Raw genomic sequence first — 20,077 nt, 5'->3', positions numbered from 1 at the left:
TATCTTCTCTAAATCCTTTCTTTAATTGCATTTGCTTGTCTTTAAGCTGCCATTGTCATGATCACAGTTAATATGTTCATAGCTTGTGACACTTTACAAGGGCTTTCACCTATACTATCTCATTAAATCCTCACAACTATAGTTGGGTAGGACCCACTGCTTTTGTACTCATTTAACAAATATTTATTGAGAAACTAGCTTTACACAATATAGCTCGTTTAATTCCTGTAACAATCTGACTAGTTAGATATTATTATGTTTATCCCCATTTCACAAATGTGGAAACAGGGCTAGAGAGCTTAAGAAACTTGGCTAAGGTGGTAGTTAATAAGTAGAACTAGGATTCAATCCTTTGTCGATGTGATTTCGAAGCTTGTGTTCCAAACACCGCTGTACCCCTCTCACAGATGAATAAATTCCTCCTCCTGTCCTTTTGTTCCAATTGATTAGCCTTAGTGAAGGCAGCCTAAGTGGTGTGGCTGCGAATTGTTCCTCCTTGCAGCCTGAGAGTATAAAGTGTACATGGCTGAATGGACTGGTCTGTTGGAATGGTTACTTTGCTCTAGAAAATGTTGACAGGTTGACTTGAAATAGATAGAGATACTTTATTTCCTGAGATTGGAGGAAAGAAAGTGAAGACAAGTGTGAATCTAGATAAGTTTCTAACAAGGAAAATTGCTTAGTGGGTACTGTTGAGGGCTCTGCTAGGTTAGAGAACATGAATTCTTAGAGATGCCAGTCAGTACAGCTGTGTGATTTATCTCCTATAGTGTTTAGTCTTTTGGATTTAAGAGTAGATCATTGAGCCAGGGTTGGAGTTTTGACTGACAGTACAGCAAAAGACTAGTAGTGGAAGGCACCAGATTGCTTGTGGAAAAATAGCTCAGATATTTAGCTATGAAGTCTAGGCTGGCTTAGAAAGAAAGAGATGCCGGGAGGGGCCCAGTGGACTAAGAGAAAATGGAGCAATTTAGAAATTAGAGGGCACTGTAAGGTTGAAGATGGAGTATAAAGGGAAAGTTAGCAGAGTAGTGGCTGCCAGTGGTCAGTGGCTGGGATTCCAGAGTTTGATATTTCTCAGGTAGTGCAGTTCAGGTGATGGCAGAGTCCAAGGTGTGTCTCTGGGAGTGGGTAGCAAAAGTAGAGTTGAGGACAAGATCATTTGAATTAAGGAGTTCCAGGTATTTCAAGGCTAAATTGATAAATGGGTCATACATAAACCTTAGAATCTTCTGGAATTATGGCAGAAGTGGGGTTGGAGACAGATGCTGGGAGCCAGGTTTCACAACCCTCAATGAATAAAAGAAGAGTGATTTTTAAAAAGCCAGTAGATGACAGTGACTAGAAGACTATAGGATAAGGATGTCAGGAGTCCCAAATGATGACGACGTTTACATAAAGAAAGAATTACAGCTTGGAACTAGCAGAAGAGGGGCTGAAGAATGCCAATTCCTGTGGTCCTAGCCCCCTTTGTGGGGGTACGGGGCCTAAGTAGAGAGAGTGGTAGAGGTAACAGTAGCACTGCCCTCAGGGAAGAGCTTTAGAAAGCATTTTGTGGAAAATTTGAGAGTACAGGAAAGGATTGGGATGGGAGGTGGAGGCAGTTATGGCAGAACCAGGAGTAAGCAAGCGCAAAGGAGTAGAGAGGGGTGAGAGCAGGAAAGGCCAGCAAATTGGGACTTTAACATGAGGACAAGGGAGAAGCATGCTTCTTGATCAGTGCCCAAAGATAACAGGGTTGATGGACATGGTTGGAAAGTCCTTTGGCACAAGGTGTTATGGTGCTGGGACTGGCTAAAGGTCCTAGGCAGTGTTTGGTCTGGTCTTATTTCTGATATGCCAGTGACATGATTAGGATTTAAGAGTGTGGAAAGGGCATTGAGCTAGGGTTGAAATTTTGACTGACAAGTACAGCGGAAGACTAGTGTACTATATATATGTGTGTGTATGTGTGTCTATACACATATAATTGACACATTCCTATATATTCATTGCTGGTAAAAGCAATGAATTGGCAGCGACCTAGTGCAAAAGTGTACTTTGTGACAGTCAGGCGTGACGGGTAGATTGTAATTACTTTAGTCTCTGTAGTTTTTGTACCATTTTACCTTACTGCCTCCAATTAGGTAGAAAAAGAAAGAGAAGCAAAATAAGAGGAGAGGAAGACAGTTAAAAATGAGGAGAGATGGAAGAACACTTAGTAACTAATGACACTCAGAGAAACAGAGCAATGTGCAGTTAATCACAGTGCCAAGTACAAACAGATAAAAGGAAAGATAAGACTTGTTAAGAGAAATGTGTCCTCTCTAGCAATGCAGTGTGGTACAAAAGATACAAACAGACTTAAGAGAACTGATTCAGAAGCAAGGTGTTGAATTTAAGTCAAAGGGTGAAATACTTTCATCTCCAGAGGCTTTGTTTCCCGGTAGCCTGCAATATTTACACAGGCAGAAACAGTCCCACTGTCCTTGTTGTGCTTAAACCTAGGGGACACTTGTTTCACAGAAGGGTAGAGGTGGGCAAGCCTTTCAAAAGAGCAGTAACTTGAGAAAACTAGGGGATTATGTCTATTCAAAAAGAGGCTCTTAGAAAAAGCCACAGAATGTTTTCATTTTTCTTTACCAACCTCCTACTGCTGTGTCTTAGTTTTAAATGCCAAATCTGTCTTTCAGGAAAATACTTAAGCTTAGTTCATTTTATTTGCTCATGAAGGCATTTTACCTTTTCCAATTAACATTGTACCAGCTAACATTTTACTGAGAACATCTCACATAAAACAGAGTTCAGGGGCTCTAATTTAGATATATGCAGGGTATGATGTTATTTACCAGCCGTACATGACTCAGAATCTGTAAACAACTTGAATAGCTACCCTTCCAGACACGTGTAATCATATAAGGTGGACCATTGTCCTGCCCCACTGACGTTACTCTGTGCTTGATTTTTAGCATAAGTTTTTTTTGGACCTTGTCTTAATCCCAGACTTAAAAATCCCTTCTTCCCCCACACTAGGACCACTTGAATTCCATCTACATACCTCACTCTCTACAGCAAATTCTAATGTTAGATAGGAGGGAATTAAGGATATATAATTCTACCATCTTGCACCCAGCATCATATCACTGTTGTTACATAAAATCACCTACCCTAGTACTAGTGTCTGAATTCTCTTTTTATTCTCTTGGCCTAAGTGCCAGATTTTGTAGCCTGCCTAATGCCCCAGGCCTTTTAAGATTGAGGCTCTGCTTTGCTTTTGCTTTTTCTCTTGCCACCCAAGTTATTTCTGCTTCTGAACCCCAGCTTTGTATGTAGGAGCCTGCTATTTGCTTACAGACTAACCTCGTACCAACTTGTGCCAATCTGAATTTCTGTATGCTTGTTGTTTCTGAGTTTTCTGTAGCTGGATTCTGCCTGTCTGATTGTTCTTTTACTTCACGTTGAACTTTTTGATGCTGACTGTTGTCCACCTGTTACCATCTTCTCCCAACATAGCATATAGTTCTACTTGCCAAATTGAATTTCTTTCTAATACTTTGGTTTGGGTCCGTGCCCTGGCAGGAACTGTGAAGAGTTAGCCAACCACAGTTTCATAGATGCTGGCAGAAGACAGGAGACTCATGAGTCAGAGATGAAGGACTTGATTATTCAAGGCACAGCAAGCAGCATGAGTTTTCATGTGGTTTCCCTTTGCCCTTCAAGTCCCACGGGGCCAATGCAGAGGCGGGTCCAGGTGGATACTATACACACAGTAGGTTTGTACCACAGCTGAGAAGGCCAGGTTTAAGGAACACAGTTTTTTATAGAAGGATTGTAAGCAAACCCATGCAACCTTTGCCTTGCAAGGAGATATTGTCTTTATTATACTGAGCAGCAAACAGATCTGCTCTTTGCCCCAGAGGGAGACACTGTCTCTATCTTCCAAAGTTGTGTGCTATACAAACATCTTTGAAAAGATAGTCCTACAAAAGCTATCGGTACATCTGACATAAGACACACAGGAACATAAGAGACCCATGGAGAATTGTCTCCCAACAGCCCCTTGTACCTACCTACTTTCAGAACAGATCTGCCAAACCTGCCTTGCTCTGCTGCACTTTTTAGAATTCTGTTTGTTTATGAAGGTAAAACAGTTTTCTTATGCTGCTTCCTTTTGCCTGACTTAAAGAAGTTTAGATCCTTATTCTAAGATGACTTCTTTAATGTAATTATAATTTTGTTCAGTTGCTTGTTTGTATGCATTTTATAGCCCATAATATTCTGTTGCAGTACAGCACCTATTATGGCCTAACTTGTCATTTTATTTAGTGTGTAATATCCTTTTCCTTCTTCCGTCCTGTGTACTAAATAGTACTGGTTGATGTGCCTTTACCAAGGCACACTGATATTCAGCTTTAGAAGCTCTCGAGATACCCAAGAATGTTTTCTACCTACATAAGATGCTGAAAGAAACAAGGACTTTCCAAGTCCTTTGAGGGGCAGGTGGCTGTTACAGTTCCTATTGCCCACAAAACGGAACTGTTCTGTCTTCTGTTGGAATATGTGTTGCTCTCTGCCCCCATTGCTCTTTCTAAGCCCCACTGCTTCTGATTTCGCACAACTCTTTTTTGTCCCTTTCTTTACTTCTCTCCACATTGCTTCTTTCTTATCACTCCTGCCTCTTCTTGCTTCTCCCACACTCAACTCTTGTACAGAATGTTTGGCCCTTTTGGCCATTGCCAGTCAGAATGTTTCTTTCTTTATAAAGGCAAACCAATCAGTTATCATAAAAATGACAGGAGTCTTTGCGATTGTCCGTGTCTCTTTTGTTCTCACTGTACATTTGGTACAAAAGCACTCAACATGTGTTGAATGAGTGAGTGCTTTTGTATAATTCTTTTCACTGGCATTGCCTTATTTGGAGCATCAGCGTTGACTTAATGGCTGTTAGCTGGTCTGTTTAAATTTGGTGTTCAAAGGCTACTGCCCTTTAGACAGAGGTTTAATATTTTTCCCTTTCCTTTTGAAATTCAGCTATTTCTGAGTTCAGAACCATAATGAAAGTCATAAAGCAAATTTTTGGGTGTTTGTCATGGTATTGAACTTTAAAGAATGTAATGTTCATTTGGATTTATATTTTAATATATATAAATATCATTAAAAATGTAATACTTCATATTTCTTGCTGTTATGCCTCCTACAGTGGTTCTTTTAATACTGCTCATTGTAAGCTCTTCTTCCCTTAGAATCTGGGAGAATTTTTCTGATAAAACTATTACATTATAAAACTGTAAACTTATATTAAAGATGAAAAATGGGGGCCGGCCCAGTGGCACAAGCGGTTAACCCCAGTGCACGCGCTCTGCTGCGGTGGCCCAGGGTTCACCGGTTCGGATCCCGGGCGCTCACCGACACACTGCTTGTTGAGCCATGCTGTGGCGGCGTCACATATAAAGTAGAGGAAGATGGGCACAGATGTTAGCTCAGGGCTAGTCTTCCTCAGAAAAAAGAGGAGGATTGGCATCAGATGTTAGCTCAGGGCTGATCTTCCTCACCAAAAAAAAAAAAAAAAAAGATGAAAAATGGATTTTTTCTTCAAATGTATATATTAATATAAGGTTTGTACAGACATATAGACAAATAGAATAGATAGCCCAGAAATAATCCTCATATATATGGTCAAGTGATTTTCAACAAAGTTGCTAAGACTATTCAATGGAGAAAAGACATCCAACAAATGGTTTTAGAAAAACTGGATAGCCACACGCAAAAGAATGAAATTGGACACGTACCTAACTTACCATATACCAAAATTAACTCAAAATGGGTCAAAGGCCTAAACATAAGAGCTAAAACTATAAAAGTCTTCGAAGAAAACATAGGGTGCTGCATGACATTGGATTTGGCAATATTTCTTGGATATGACATCGAAAGCACAGGCAGCAAAAGAAAAAATAGGTAATTGGAATGCATCAAAACTAAAAACTTTTGTGCATCAAGGACACTATCAACAGAGTGAAAAGACAACCCATGGAATAGAGAAAATATTTGCAAATCATATGTCTGATAAAGGGTTAATACCCAGAATGTATATAAAGAACTTCTACAACTCAACAGCAAAAAAACAACTCAATTTAAAAGTGGGCAAAGGGGGGCTGGCCCGGTGGTACAGCGATTAAGTGCGCACGCTCCACTTCAGTGGCCTGGGGTTCGCAGGTTCAGATTCCGGGTGCACACCCACACACTGCTTGTCAGGCCATGCTGTGACGGCATCCCATATAAAGTAGAGGAAGATGGGCACGGATGTTAGCCCAGGGCCAGTCTTCTTTAGCAAAAAGGGGAGGATTGGCATTCGTTGTTACCTCAGGGCTGATCTTCCTCACAAAAAAATTAAAAATGGGCAAAGCACTTAAATAGACATTTCTTCAAAGAAGATATACAAATGGCCAATAAGCACATGAAAAGATTCTGAACATACTAATCATTCAGAAAATGCAAATCAAAACCATGAGATACTACTTCACACACGTGAGGATGGCTATCAAAAAACAGAAAATAACACTTGGTGAGGATGTGGAGAAATTAGAACCGTTGAACACGGTGGGAATGTAAAATGGTGCACAATATGGAAAACACTATGGAGGCTTCTGAAAAAATTAAAAATAGAACTACCATGTGATCCAGGACTTCCACTTCTAGATATATATACAAAAGAATTGAAAGCAGGGACACAGAGGTACACCTATGATCATAGTAGTGTTATTCATGATAGCCAAAAAGTAGAAGCAACCAGGTGTCCATTGATGGATAAATGGATAAACAAAGTGTGGTATATCCATACAATAAAATATTCAGCCTTAAACAGTAAGAAAATCTTGTCACATGCTACAACATGGATGAACCTTGAAGACAGTATGCAAAGTGTATTAAGCCAGTTATAAAAGGACAAATACTGTATGATTCGTTATATGAGGTACCTAGAGTAGTCAAATTCAGAGAGACAGAAAATAGAATGGTGGTTGTCAAAGGTAGGGGGGAATGGGAAGTTACTGTTTAATGGGTACAGCGTTTCAGTTTGGGAAGATGTAAAAGTTCTGGAGATGGATGGTGGTGATGGTTGCACAACAATGTGAATGTACTTAGTGCCACTAAACTGTACACTTAAAAATGGTTAAAATGGTAAGTTTTATGTTATGTATATTTTGCCACAATTAAAAAAAAAGATTTGTAGTAGATACTATAGGTTATCTAGCCAACATTTATTGTCTCCCTTTATCCTTATTGGCTCAGTCCCTATTTTGTTTAGGTGTATAAACCTTGCCCATGTGACTTAGGATGGGGAACCTATCCCAAGTCCAGGGATAAATTCTGATTGACTTCAACAAATCAGGGTTGTTTGCATTACATTGCTGGTGTTTGTTGTTTGTTTCTTTGCTTTAGATATATGTACAAAAATGTGTATTATACTGTTGTTTATAAAAGCAAAGTGTTGGGAAACAAAAACCCTAAATGTCCATTAGGAGGAAGAGACTGGTTTCAGAAATCCTGACACAAATGAGAGAACGCTTTGTAAAAAAATTGCTGCGAAAGTAGTATATCTCTATATTGATTAACATGGAAAGATGGTCATATTGTTGAATTTTAAAAAATATTCCAAAGCAGCGATATATAGTACTGAGGAGTAAAAGTGGATAGAGAGAGAGAGAGAAGGAGGGAGACTGAGGGAGAGAGAGAGACTGGTAGGCTTTTTAAGACAAAAAAGTTTTTTAAGAGTAGGTGCTTTTGGTCAATGAGGTAGGAAAGGACGTGAAGTGGGAGGTTTCTGGGAAAAATTTTCTTGCTCTTAAGGAGCGTGTACCAGAAGATGCTATCCCATTTTCTTCTAATGAATATTGTGCCTGAATGTGGCACCTTGAACCATGCAGCCATCTCACACCCATGAGGAAAATCTGCCCTAGGATGAGGTAGCTGCTGAGTGCAGTAGAATGAAGAAACGGAAGAAACCTGAGGCCTTGATAACATCCGTGAACTGATTGTGTTGGGCATGGTATATTGGAGCCTTTCCCTCTGGACTTCTTTAATGTGAGATGATTTATTTCTGTACTTGTTTAAGCCAGTTTGAGTTGGGAATCTATTACTTGTGGTCAGAAACATCCTAGCTGATAGGAGGCGTTTCAGAAACGTAAACTGTTCCCACCGACTTAGCTTTTCTGCTAGTTATTTTAAACTTGAGTCAGGCTTAGGTTAGATGTCACAGTGGTGTCATTTTACCTTTTACTCATGGTTTACTGGCTGCTTTCATGGGTCTACTTTTGATGTCATTGTGTTTAATATTCTAGATCTGTAAAGTATGCAGCACAATCAACTGGACATGAATGCAGTGTTATTTATATGGTACTTTTACATTTGGCAAAGTGTTTTCTATTATGTTTATCATTTTTTGAAATTCTGGGAATTATACATAAAAAGAAACTTTACATTTTAAATAAATCCTTTAATTATGTACATCTCTTTATTTGAAGAGAATTTTGGAAGATTTGACCTGCAAGAGTGTATCTATTAGGATGCTTTTCTTTGCAAGTAACCAAAAAACTCAATTTAAACTGGCTTTATGTTCAAAGGAATTTATTGGCTTATATAACTAAAAAGCTAAAGGGGTGCTGCATTTCAGGTAAAGCTTGATCCATCAGCTTAACTCTATCACCAAGGGCTCAGTTTCCTTCTGCCTTTTTATTCTTTTCATAATTCCATTGTATCAGCTTTATTCTAATGCTAGCTCCTCCCATGGTGTTAAAAATGGTCAGCAACAATTTGGGCTGTGTGCTTTCATCATTTGTATCCAGCAAGGGGAGTTTCCCCAATTTTTCATCCTGCAACTTTGGAAACAGTCACAGGCTTCATTTTGAATAGACGACTTTAGGTTATAAGCCCATCCCTAAGTCAATCATTGTAGCAAGGAGGATGGAAATATGCCTCCTGACTTGAACTACTGATGGCGACCCTTGGAGGAGGGGGTGAGGTCAGTCCCATTCAGATTACATGCTGATGTATGTGGAGGGGAGGTGGAGTCTAGTGCAGCCTATGATGTCCATTGTACAGGGAATAGAAAAGGAGATAAGCCATCCCCTCTGCCAAATATCATTAGGTATTTTTTCTGTGTTTCTGTTTCAATGTTATATTGTTTTCCTTTTCTGTTTTTGTCTCATTAGCAAATTATTTGCAACAGAAAACTATTTGGCATCTATTAATGCATACAACTTAGCCATCAGACTAAATAATAAGATTCCAGTACTGTATTTGAATCGGGCTGCTTGCCACCTAAAACTAAAAAACTTGCACAAAGCCATCGAAGATTCTTCTAAGGTATGTATATCTATTTATTTATATATGTTGCTTTAAAATTGTTATCCTCCTATTTATTGGTTTAAATGATACCCTTTTGTCTGTTAAATTTAAATAATTGAGATGCAAGGATTTTAAGAATCATCTTGCTTATTATCGATCTTTTTACTGAAAAAAAGATTTTTTTGAATGGACAAGGAACTGGTGTTTCTTGAGACTTCAAGTTAGATTAGAAATCCCCTATCAATTGCTACTGTAGTGTATCAGTTGAAGTTGATAAGGAAATTAGTAAATGGTTGTCAGTTTGTACTCGCTCTTTTACTTATTCAAGTTTTGCAGACTTAATGCAAGGTAGAAGAAGAACACTTGGTACCACTATCACTTGCACAGTTAAAGGATGTCGCCATAATCATTTTCCCATTTTTAGAATGTTACTGCACAAAATTGGGGTTTTCTTTCCCAGTGCACATAAAAAGCCAATTAATTATGGCATCAGCCTTTGGGAAAGAAATCAGCTTTATTCTGCAGGATTGATCTGCAGGGAGACAGGGGGCGTGTGCCCTCAGATCTGTCTCTCTGATTCAGGATTTGGGGCAAAATTTAAGAGGTTAGGGAGAACAGGCTGGCACATGGAAATGCTGGCAGGACAGGTTTTGATTGGTGGGCTTCAAGCATTTATGGTAAGGTTCTAAATATTTATGGTGAGGTTTTAAACTTGTATAGTAAGGTGAGGAAGGAATTTTAACACCAGATATTCCTGAATGACAGACCTTCAAACTCAAAAGAGTTTGACTTTTAAGTTCTGGTAATGTCACGGTCCATTGGTTCTTTGGGGAGGAGAAGCTTTGGTTCCAAGGTCATTTCAGGTCAAGATTTCTTCTTCTGCGTATGCCCTGGCTACCTGACTTGGCAAATTTTCTGAAAGTAAGATATGGCAGTTGAACTGGTCCTGGAGGGCCTGCAGTTACGAGAGTAACTTAGTATATGCTAATTTCCATTACTAATATCGTGTCATTGTCTTAAACTTCTAGTTTTTTCTCTTGTTTCCATATCAGAGTAACTTGATTTAAGGGAAAAATCACATGCAAAATCTCTTAAGTGGCTCCTTGAGATTGAGGATATGGAGGAAACAATCAGTCCTCATACTTTGATCTCATTAAGCTACTGAAGATCTGACAATATTTTTATGATCCACTTTTCTTTTTACTAGCACAATTTCATGTACAAACATTTGTTGAATGAGTGAATGAACTGAATTACCCAATTTGAATATAAAAGGCCACAAATGCTATTTAATCATTCCTGCTAGTAAAGGTAAAGCTATGTAGGTTTCAAATGACAAACCAAATCATAACTTTGAGGGAGAGGGTATGAATCTCATATAGGAACAATTGAACAATTCTTTAAATTGTTCAATATAAGTATATGTATTTGATAAATTGCTGTACCAGCTAAGCCAAAAATTTAGGTGGGTGAGGGCTTGAGGCTTATTTTATTTAATTAATTTTTTTGGTGAGGAAGGTTGGCCCTGAGCTAACATCTGTGCCCATCTTCCTCCACCCTGTGTATGGGATGCCACCACAGCATGGCTTGATGAGTGGGGCGTAAGTCTGAGCCTGGGATCCGAACCTGCGAACCCCGAGCTGTCGAAGTGGAGCGTGAAAACTTACCCACTATTGCCACTGGGCTGGCCCCATTGAGGCTTATTTATTTATTTTTTTTTGTGAGAAAGATCAGCCCTGAGCTAACATCCATGCCAATCCTCCTCTTTTTTTGCTGAGGAAGACGGGCTCTGAGCTAACATCTATTGCCAATCCTCCTCCTTTTTTTCCCCCAAAGCCCTAGTAGATAGTTGTACATCATAGTTGCACATCCTTCTAGTTGCTGTATGTGGAACGCGGCCTCAGCATGGCCGGAGAAGCGGTGCGTCGGTGCGTGCCCAGGATCTGAACCCCAGGCCGCCAGTGCGGAGCACGCGCACTTTACCACTAAGCCACAGGGCCGGCCCCAGGCTTATTTTGAAGTTAATATTTTTACTGTATTTTCGTTCGAGTTTAAATTAGGAGGTTATGTCTTTCTCTTCTTCTTATTTTTTTGTAAGGCACTAGAATTATTGACACCACCTGTTGCAGACAATGCTAATGCAAGAATGAAGGCACATGTACGACGTGGAACAGCATTCTGTCAACTAGAATTGTATATAGAAGGTAAGAAATTGATAGAAATGTTTTAAGTTCCAAGTTATACTTTGAAAAAAATGTCATTGGGATTATTTAAGATCATGACTTTTTAGGACTCCATTATTTTATATTTATAGGATTTAATTTATTCTTTGCAACTTACCTGACAAAAAATGATTTTGACATGTTTTAAAAATTCATTGTTAATTCATTGTTGTAGAAGGGAGTTAAAACAAGATGTGAACAAAACTAAGAAAGTGCTGTAGTATCAGACAACTTTTCTGTGGAACGATGTATGATGAAGGATATAAATGAGTCACTGAAGATATAATGGAAATTTTAAAATGAGCTTTTTTGGTCATACACACACACATACACACAAGCTCAGAAATAACTGTCTACCACAATGTATGATTATTACTTATATTTGTGAGACTGTACTAAGGTTTGTAATTCAGCCCCATGTGTATAGAAGCCATAGCATTTATTTAGTTTTTATTTTTTTTCATTTTTAATGTATTTAGGGACTATTCGCAGTTACTCATGTTATCCCAAAGGGCAAAATTTTGTAGTAGCCAGAGTTATATCTTCAGTGCTCCTCTTCCCATACCTTCCTACCCAGATGCCCATTCAGCTTCCCTTCATTCAGTGCCTAAAGGCCTACTCCTTTATGATGCCTTGCAAAGGAGTGGGCTCTAGCCTATGAAGTTTTATTATTTCTGACTTTGTTTTTAAACTTGTTTCTGCAAATTTCAGATTTTTCTAACCAAAGCATCCAAATTAGGTTTATATGCCCCATCCTTTTCTTAGTATCTTATCCAGTTTCATGAGGATAAAAATTAGCCAGACAGGAATGAAACATTTTAAAGTATTCTTTAGAAATTATAGTATCATAGACTTTTTTGGACCCTTCATGTTAAAGATGAGAAAATCGAGACTTGGAGAAGTTAAGTGATTTGCCTGAAGTGGCAAATCAGTAGCACTTAGAACTCAAGTTTCCTGGGGCCGGCCGGGTGGTGCAAGTGGTTAAGTGCGCGTGCTCTGCTGCGGCAGCCCGGGGTTCGCCGGTTTGGATCCTGGGTGCGCACTGATGCACCGCTTGTCAAGCCATGCTGTGGCGGCGTCCCATATAAAGTGGAAGAAGATGGGCACGGATGTTAGCCCAGGGCCAGTCTTCCTCAGCAAAAAAAGAGGAGGATTGGCAGATGTTAGCACAGGGCTTATCTCCTCACAAAAAAATAAAAACAACTCAAGTTTCCTTACTCCCAAAGAAGTTCTTCCAACTGCTTTTTTTTTTGGGTAAAGATTTAGATTCAGTTATATATTTTTAACAACTAGTCCACAATGCTTTCCTTTTTAACCAGTTTTCCTCAAAGGAATTCTGTAGACATGATAACTGTAGAAAAAGCACAAACTGTAGTCTATGAATTATATAAAATTAGTTTTTAAAATCTAGAATTTCTAAATAAGATGCCATTTATTTTTCATTGAGGTGATAAAAATGTCCTTTTGATATATGAGTTTTGAGTCTGTTCATGCTATAATAAGTTTAAGCTGTTGGCTTATTTGTACTTGAATTTAAAATAACTGCTTCTTACTAAATCCTGAATGAAATCATTATAATTATTCCCAAAATTACTGAAGAATTTCTGCAATCTCTTAGAGATACTACCATGTGTACGAAGATGGGCATTTGACTTAAAACCTACTACTTGTCCTGAACCATGGTCTTAGTGGTTTTTTTATTATTTTTAAAAAATATTGTCTAGATAACACAAGTATTTATAAAATATTTATTTTATTGATCATCATTGCTATATAAATATAGGCCTACAGGATTATGAAGCTGCACTTAAGATTGATCCATCCAACAAAATTGTACAAAATGATGCTGAGAAGATTCGGAATATAATTCAAGGAACAGAATTAAAATCCTAATGACTACTAGAAGCAACTAGGTATTGTACTAGGTATTGTTTTAAGTTTTTCAAAAATAACTGGAGACATTCAGAATCTGTACATATTATGGCTGATTGTGCAGAATCACTTTCTCTTCAGTTCTCTAGTTCTGTAGAGGGCAAAATATAAATCTGTAGAAAATGAAGTGTTTGACTTGAATGGTTTCTGAATAAGTAAATCAAAATAAGAATAATCTATTTAATTGTTTGCTTCTTCATATCGACACATAATTTAATTATATATTTTTTGTTACTGAATTCAGGTTGCCCTTATAACTAACAAAATATTTGTTGTTGTGATGATTATGAGGACATTTACTAATTCATTTTTAACAAGGTAGAAGTTTGAAGTAAAAGATAGTGTTTATAAAGTATTTTTATTTGTATTAAATATACTATTTAATTGTCTAAATGGTTGACCTTGACCTTGGTAAAATCAATACTGATGTTTTCACTTACTTCCCAAATGCACAGAACCTTTTTTTTTACTTTAATACTTCTCCACCACCTGTTGTTTGAGATTAGATCGGTTCACCCTAGTAAAACAACTGTTTGGAAAACCGTATCTTTAACTTTAGTTATAGGCAGTGTTCCCCCAAAAATCGATCGTATTTCATAACATTATCTGGTGAAGATAAGTTTTCTAGTGAGATTGTTTTCTAGTACCTTCAAGTACACTAGGAAAAAAAAAACAGCAAATGGTGAAATGTTCACTTGGAATATTATGATGCTGGCATCGGATCGCACCACCATTTGTGTTGTATCACTGTGATGATGCAAGCATTAAGCAAAAACACTGCAGCTTCTCTTGTGTATATAATAGTTGTCACAATTCTCTGATTATATTTAGAGGATTTTTAGGAAAACAAAACACAATTTTTAGGAGTAAGTCTTTACAGTATTTGGTCATCTGATGTCAATTCAAATGGATCATAAAACAGTCTTGTGTTTTGTGTTTGTTTTAACGCAATACTTTTTTTAAGGTGTAAGAGTATCCTAGTTCAGCAGCCTTGAAAGTTTTCCCTCCATAAAGCAACTTCTGATAACTTGATAGCAGTCCTGTCCAGTTATCAGAGCTTTTGATGAGACAGGATTGCTATTTCTTGTAATCAACCCTGGTTTGTTTGGTTTTATTTTTAAAAGTAAATGTAACCAAAATAAAGATCGGTCTTCTATGTGTCAAATACCAATTTGACATTCAAAATATATTAACCAAAATAGTCTTTCCTCAGGCTCTTCTACTTACCATCCCAATCAGAAAACAAGACTGGGCCCAACAGCTGCCCTAAGGGCAAAAGATATATCCTGGAAGGAGGTAGAAGAAGAGAAAGGCTTAAGTCGTTATTATTAATGTTTTTGACCCTATCCTCTAAATAAAGTCTTGGTTTAAATGCAACAGACACTCATTTGTATCCATGAAACACTTGACCTCTTTTGAGCAATCGCCTATGGTTTGCTAGGAACTTCTGTCTTAGATTGAAGTGGTGATAGAGTGAAAATATTGATACAGACATTCCCATTTCCTTCCCCTATAATAGTGTTGTCATTAAAGCCTATGAATAAAAGAAAAGAAAAAATTGTTATGGTAGTCCTTTGATTTTTTTTTCATAATGCCAATTATTTGATTGAAATTAATTTCAAGATACCAAGTGCATAATAAACTAAATGTAGCCATTACAGAAATGTGAACTGGAGAGATCTTTATTCCCCCACTACTGTGTGATTCCATACATAAATACACAGTCTATAAGTTTATTAAAGAAAATTTTTTGACAGATTTGGTTATGAACAAATATCAAAGCTATATCAAAATATTGCATGCAAAGAAAAGATCATTAGTTAGCCCGTTTTTCCAGTTTCATTTGAAGCTGAGAGCTCATGCTGTATTTCCAGTAATGATGAGTCAAGAAACAGAAGTAAAATTTCAAATATTCTGATAAGTGTGCTGTCATGCAAAATAACCAATACCTGTTCTATAGATGACAGAGAAGGTGAGTTTTACTTGAGCCAGGGTGAGGATTATAACCCAGGAAGGCAGTTTCCACAAAGGAAGACAGCGTTCTGGAGAAGCATGGTTTTCAGTAGTCTTATATCTTTTTAGAACAAAGAACGTATATTAAACACACCCAGGATACATATTCATCAAAGTTTCAGAGGTATTCAGTTGCAAATTAGCAGGTCTACATGGCCCTGATGTTGGGAAAGGGACTAATACCAGCATTACCAATAGAGCTTACTGATAGGGCATTACGGATAGGGCGTAGGAGGGGAAGTATGCATTCTTATCTGAGAGAGTACATTCTTTAATGGTTAAAGCAGATGTACAATGTATGTTTCATAGGCCATAAGGCAGGCTTCTTTAGTTCAAGCCGAATCAGTTTTGAACCGGAAGTTACCGTATATACCTCAATATGTGAAAATCTCTTTGTCAGTGTAAAGATAGGAAAGGTTGCCCAAAGTATGTGTTTTTTAATGTAATGTGCTTTAAATGTTTTCTAGAAGGATTGATTGTTCAAACTGTTATCTGAAATGCAGTCTTCTTTTTTGGAAAAATTACAGAGTATATTTATTTATTTTTTTACATTTTAGGGTGGCATATTCCAAAAATATACTGCTTTATTTCGTGTATCTCTCAAAGTAGTGAATTTAATACTTTACAGTCCATACTCTAATGCTTCTTTTAGGTGGTTCTTACATATCCTAGTTCTAAATATACTATAAGTTGGTGAATAATTCTGTGTTTGGCCTATCCATGCCTTTGATTTTATGCACTTTAGCTTTTTTAGTCCATATTAAAGAAACATTATTCTGTTTTCATCAGCTACATTTTCTGCGTAGAACTTATTATGGTAGGTTGGCGGTTCTCAAAATGTGATCCCATCAAAATACAAATATACTATATTATAATCCTATCATAAAAAAATAACCTTTGTCCCTACATCTAGACTTCCAACTATTGCCCCATTTCTTTGTTCAGTGTATAGCAAAACTACTAAAAAGTAGTTTTTACTTCTTTCATTCTTTCTTAAACCTATTCCAGTAAAGTTTTCCTCTCTGTGACCTCACTGAAACACTTCTTGCTGAGTTCCCCAATGACTTCCGCATTGTGTAATCAAACCCTCAGTTCTCAGTCCATGTGTTATCTCCCAAGATAATTTCAGCTGGGTCATTCCCTCTTCTTGAAACAGGTTCTTTGCTTGGCTTCTGGGTATCACAGTCTTCCTAATTTCTTCCTACTTCACCATAGCATCAGTTATTCTTGGTCTCATTTGTTTATTCCTCATCATTCCCCTGACTTCTAGATCTTGGAGTTCCCTAGAGCTTAGTCCTTGGGTCTCTTTTCTACCTACACTTTATAGTGTTAAAAAAGAAATAACAGGCCCAAAATGGAGTCATTGGTCCCCACAACAGCCAACCAAGACTCAGTTGCAGTTTCACAATTCCTCCCAGAAATGTGACTTTTAAACAGTCAATCTGAAATTTCCTGATTAGCATTAGTGAGGTAATCTGCATGATAAAACCCCTGCTGTTCCCTTCCCCCCAAAAGAAGATGCCCTGGCCTGAAACAATTCTTTCTTTTCTTTTGCTAATAACTTCTTTGCTGCACCTTCCTTCTGCCTATAAAAACTGTCCATTTTGTACAACTACTCAGAGTATCTCTACTTGTTAGATGGGATGCTGATTCATGAATTGCTTTATAAAGCCAGTTAGATCTTTAAATTTACTTGGTTGAATTTTTTTTTTTCAGTGGCAGACCAATTATATCCCTTCTTTATTTGACATTAGCCTAAGTTCAGGCTTTAACCTCTAAGTTGGTTTTTTTTTTTTGTGAGAAAGATCAGCCCTGAGCTAACATCCATGCCAATTCTCATCTTTTTGCTGAGGAGGACTGGCCCTGAGCTAACATCTGTGCCGATCTTCCTCCACTTTATGTGGGATGCCGCCACAGCATGGCCTGACAAGCGGTGCATCGGTGCGCGCCCAGGATCTGAACCCGGGCTGCCAGCAGTGGAGCGCATGCACTTAACCGCTACGCCAGGGGGCCAGACCCTTTTGGTTGAATTTTTGTTCTTTAACAGTAGTCTTATCTGGTCTTATGATTATAAATGATATCATTGTGTGGATGTTATTTCAATTGATTATATTCAACTTTGGCTTCTCCCATGAACTCCACATTTGATATTCAGTTGCCTCACAACAGCTTGACTTTCCCCAGATTATTCCCTTCACTTCCTTCAGGGGTGTGGTCAAATATCAACTTATCAGAGCCCTTCCCTACCTAAAGTAACTCCTTGCCCAAGCCTCCCTCTCCCCCAACCCTATTTTATTTTTTTCCCATAACCATCATCACCTGGGGGCTGGCCTCGTGGCGTAGCGGTTAAGTTCACGTGCTCTGCTTCAGCGGCCCGGGGTTCGCAGGTTCAGATCCCAGGCACACATGGACGCACCGCTTGTCAAGCCATGCTGTGGCAGCGTCCCAAATAAAGTAGAGGAGGATGGGCATGGATGTTAGCCCAGGGCCAATCTTCCACAGCAAAAAAAAAAAAAGAGGAGGATTGGCATTGGATGTTAGCTCAGGGCTAATCTTCCTCACACAAAAAAACAAACCACCATCACTTGGCATGTTTTATACATATAGACTTATAGAATATAAATATTTATAGTATTAAGTCTGTAGAATATGGACTTTAATAGGCACTGAATGACTACATAATGGCATACCAGACAATATGCTTGATTCTGAGATATTCATCCTATCTAAGAATTTTAGCAACAACAACAAAACAAAAAAGAGCTTAACTATCTGCCATAGTAAGGAACTTTAGGTTAATATCTAGATCCCACAAATTAAAAAGTTGACTTCACTTGCCACAAAGTGAGCAGCTACAGTGTAGGGGGAAAATGGTTTGCGTAGTTTATGCAGAGAAAAGTCTGGTAAACTCAAATTCTGTTGCATTATTTACCTGAAAATCTTGTGCAGTGCCTTGACTTTTGATGTTTTAGAGGAAGTGAACAAAAGTAATTTTTCTTCTTGCTTGTGCCATTACCAAATAGCAAATTTTGGAGTATTTGGAAGAATTTCATGAGACTGTAGAGTTTGAGCTATTTTCTCACATTAAGCCATTTTGTGAATAGAAGATCCAACTTTTCTGATCCCCTAGTGACTCACAAGATTATTCTTTCTAATTAATGTTAATATCTTGAACATGAAACCAATAGGGAAAGATAAGAACAGTGATTTTTTTTTCAGTAAGATACTCAGACCCAATTGCATGGGTGGTTTCAACAGATGGCAGCTGAAATAAATTTCTATATACAGTGGAATTACAGACTTTGAAGAATTGTATAGCTCATCATCCACCACTGCTCACATTTTATGTTAAAGATATATCAAGTTAATTGCATTTATAAAAATATGCCACATTCTCTCACATCTTTGCACTTTTTTTTTTTTTTGGTGAGGAACATCAGCCCTGTGCTAACATCTGCTAATCCCTCCTCTTTTTTGCTGAGGAAGACTGGCCCTGGGCTAACATCCGTGCCCATCGTCCTCCACTTTATATGGGATGCCGCCACAGTGTGGCTTGCCAAGCAGTGTGTCGGTGCATGCCCGGGATCCGAACCTGCGAACCCCAGGCCGCCGCAGTGGAGCGTGCGCACTTAACTGCTCGCACACTTAACTGCTTGCGCCACCGGGCCAGCCCCACATCTTTGCACTTTTAAACTTATCATTTCTTTTTCTGTTTGTTTGTTTGTTTGTGAGGAAGACCAGCCCTGAGCTAACATCTATTGCCAATCCTCCTCCTTTTTTTTTTTTTTTTCCCTTTTTCTCCCCAAAGCCCCAGTAGATAGTTGTATGTCATAGTTGCACATCCCTCTAGTTGTTGTATGTGGGACGCGGCCTTAGCATGGCTGGAGAAGCGGTGCATCGGTGCGCACCCGGGATCCGAACCTGCGAACCCCAGGCCGCCAGCAGTGGAGCGTGCACTTAATCGCTAAGCCACGGGGCTGGCCCCAACCTTATCATTTCTTCTCCCTGGACTGAGCTTTCCTTTGATTTGGCTTTACCTTCTCTAGGATATGTCGTCTCCTGATCTCCTTGGTTTCAATTTGAGCAATTCTGTCTCTGTGTCTGAAAGACTTTTGGCATACTTTACATTACGTGAATTATCACTTGTTATTAATTTGCTAATTTCATTCCCCCAAAATATTGTTCATTGAAACAATGAAAGACACTGTCTTTTATTTCTGTGTTCCATTTGCACAGTGTAGTCCCTGCCATAAGTAGGTGTTCAATAACTATTTGTTAAATGAATGAATGAACAACAACTCCTCTCTTCCACCAGCCTAGCACTGGGAACTAACATTCCCCCAGGTTCTAAGCCACTAGTTGAAATACAGAAACGTGGGAAATTACTGGTCAGAATCTTCCTTAATTCATTTTTTTTCTTAGATCTCCTGTGTTCCTTTGTCTGATAAATCTACTCAGTAGACAACTGAGACCTTGAAAGCCTTTTGAACCTTTGGGAGTACATGTACTATAGAAAGATAAAATGTACCAACATGCTTTCTAGCTTTTATTTTGCTATTTTGAACACATTTTTATTTAAGTCACTGTCA

General features: G+C 38.3%; 1 protein-coding gene across 3 annotated transcripts in view; it reads left to right on the top strand.

Moving 5' to 3' along the window:
* Positions 1 to 15,021, top strand: part of DNAAF4 (dynein axonemal assembly factor 4) — a 73,416-nt gene extending 58,395 nt beyond the window's left edge. The window contains exons 7-10 of one of the 3 annotated variants that reach the window (XM_087427528.1): positions 9,186 to 9,339; positions 11,420 to 11,525; positions 13,327 to 13,456; positions 14,689 to 15,021. In XM_087427528.1, coding sequence (XP_087283654.1) covers positions 9,186 to 9,339; positions 11,420 to 11,525; positions 13,327 to 13,436 — 370 coding nt within the window. In that variant the 3' untranslated portion in view covers positions 13,437 to 13,456; positions 14,689 to 15,021. Of the gene's footprint in view, positions 1 to 9,185; positions 9,340 to 11,419; positions 11,526 to 13,326; positions 13,660 to 14,688 lie in introns of those variants that run through there. The other 2 variants (XM_004421603.3, XM_004421604.3) reach the window with 2 other exon arrangements.
* The last annotated feature ends 5,056 nt before the right edge of the window (positions 15,022 to 20,077 follow it).

The sequence above is a fragment of the Ceratotherium simum genome, chromosome 3 (assembly GCF_057802395.1).
Source record: "Ceratotherium simum simum isolate JZ-2026a chromosome 3, ASM5780239v1, whole genome shotgun sequence".
In the NCBI taxonomy this organism is placed as follows: domain Eukaryota; kingdom Metazoa; phylum Chordata; class Mammalia; order Perissodactyla; family Rhinocerotidae; genus Ceratotherium; species Ceratotherium simum.
This window is presented reverse-complemented; position numbering and strand designations above follow the sequence as displayed.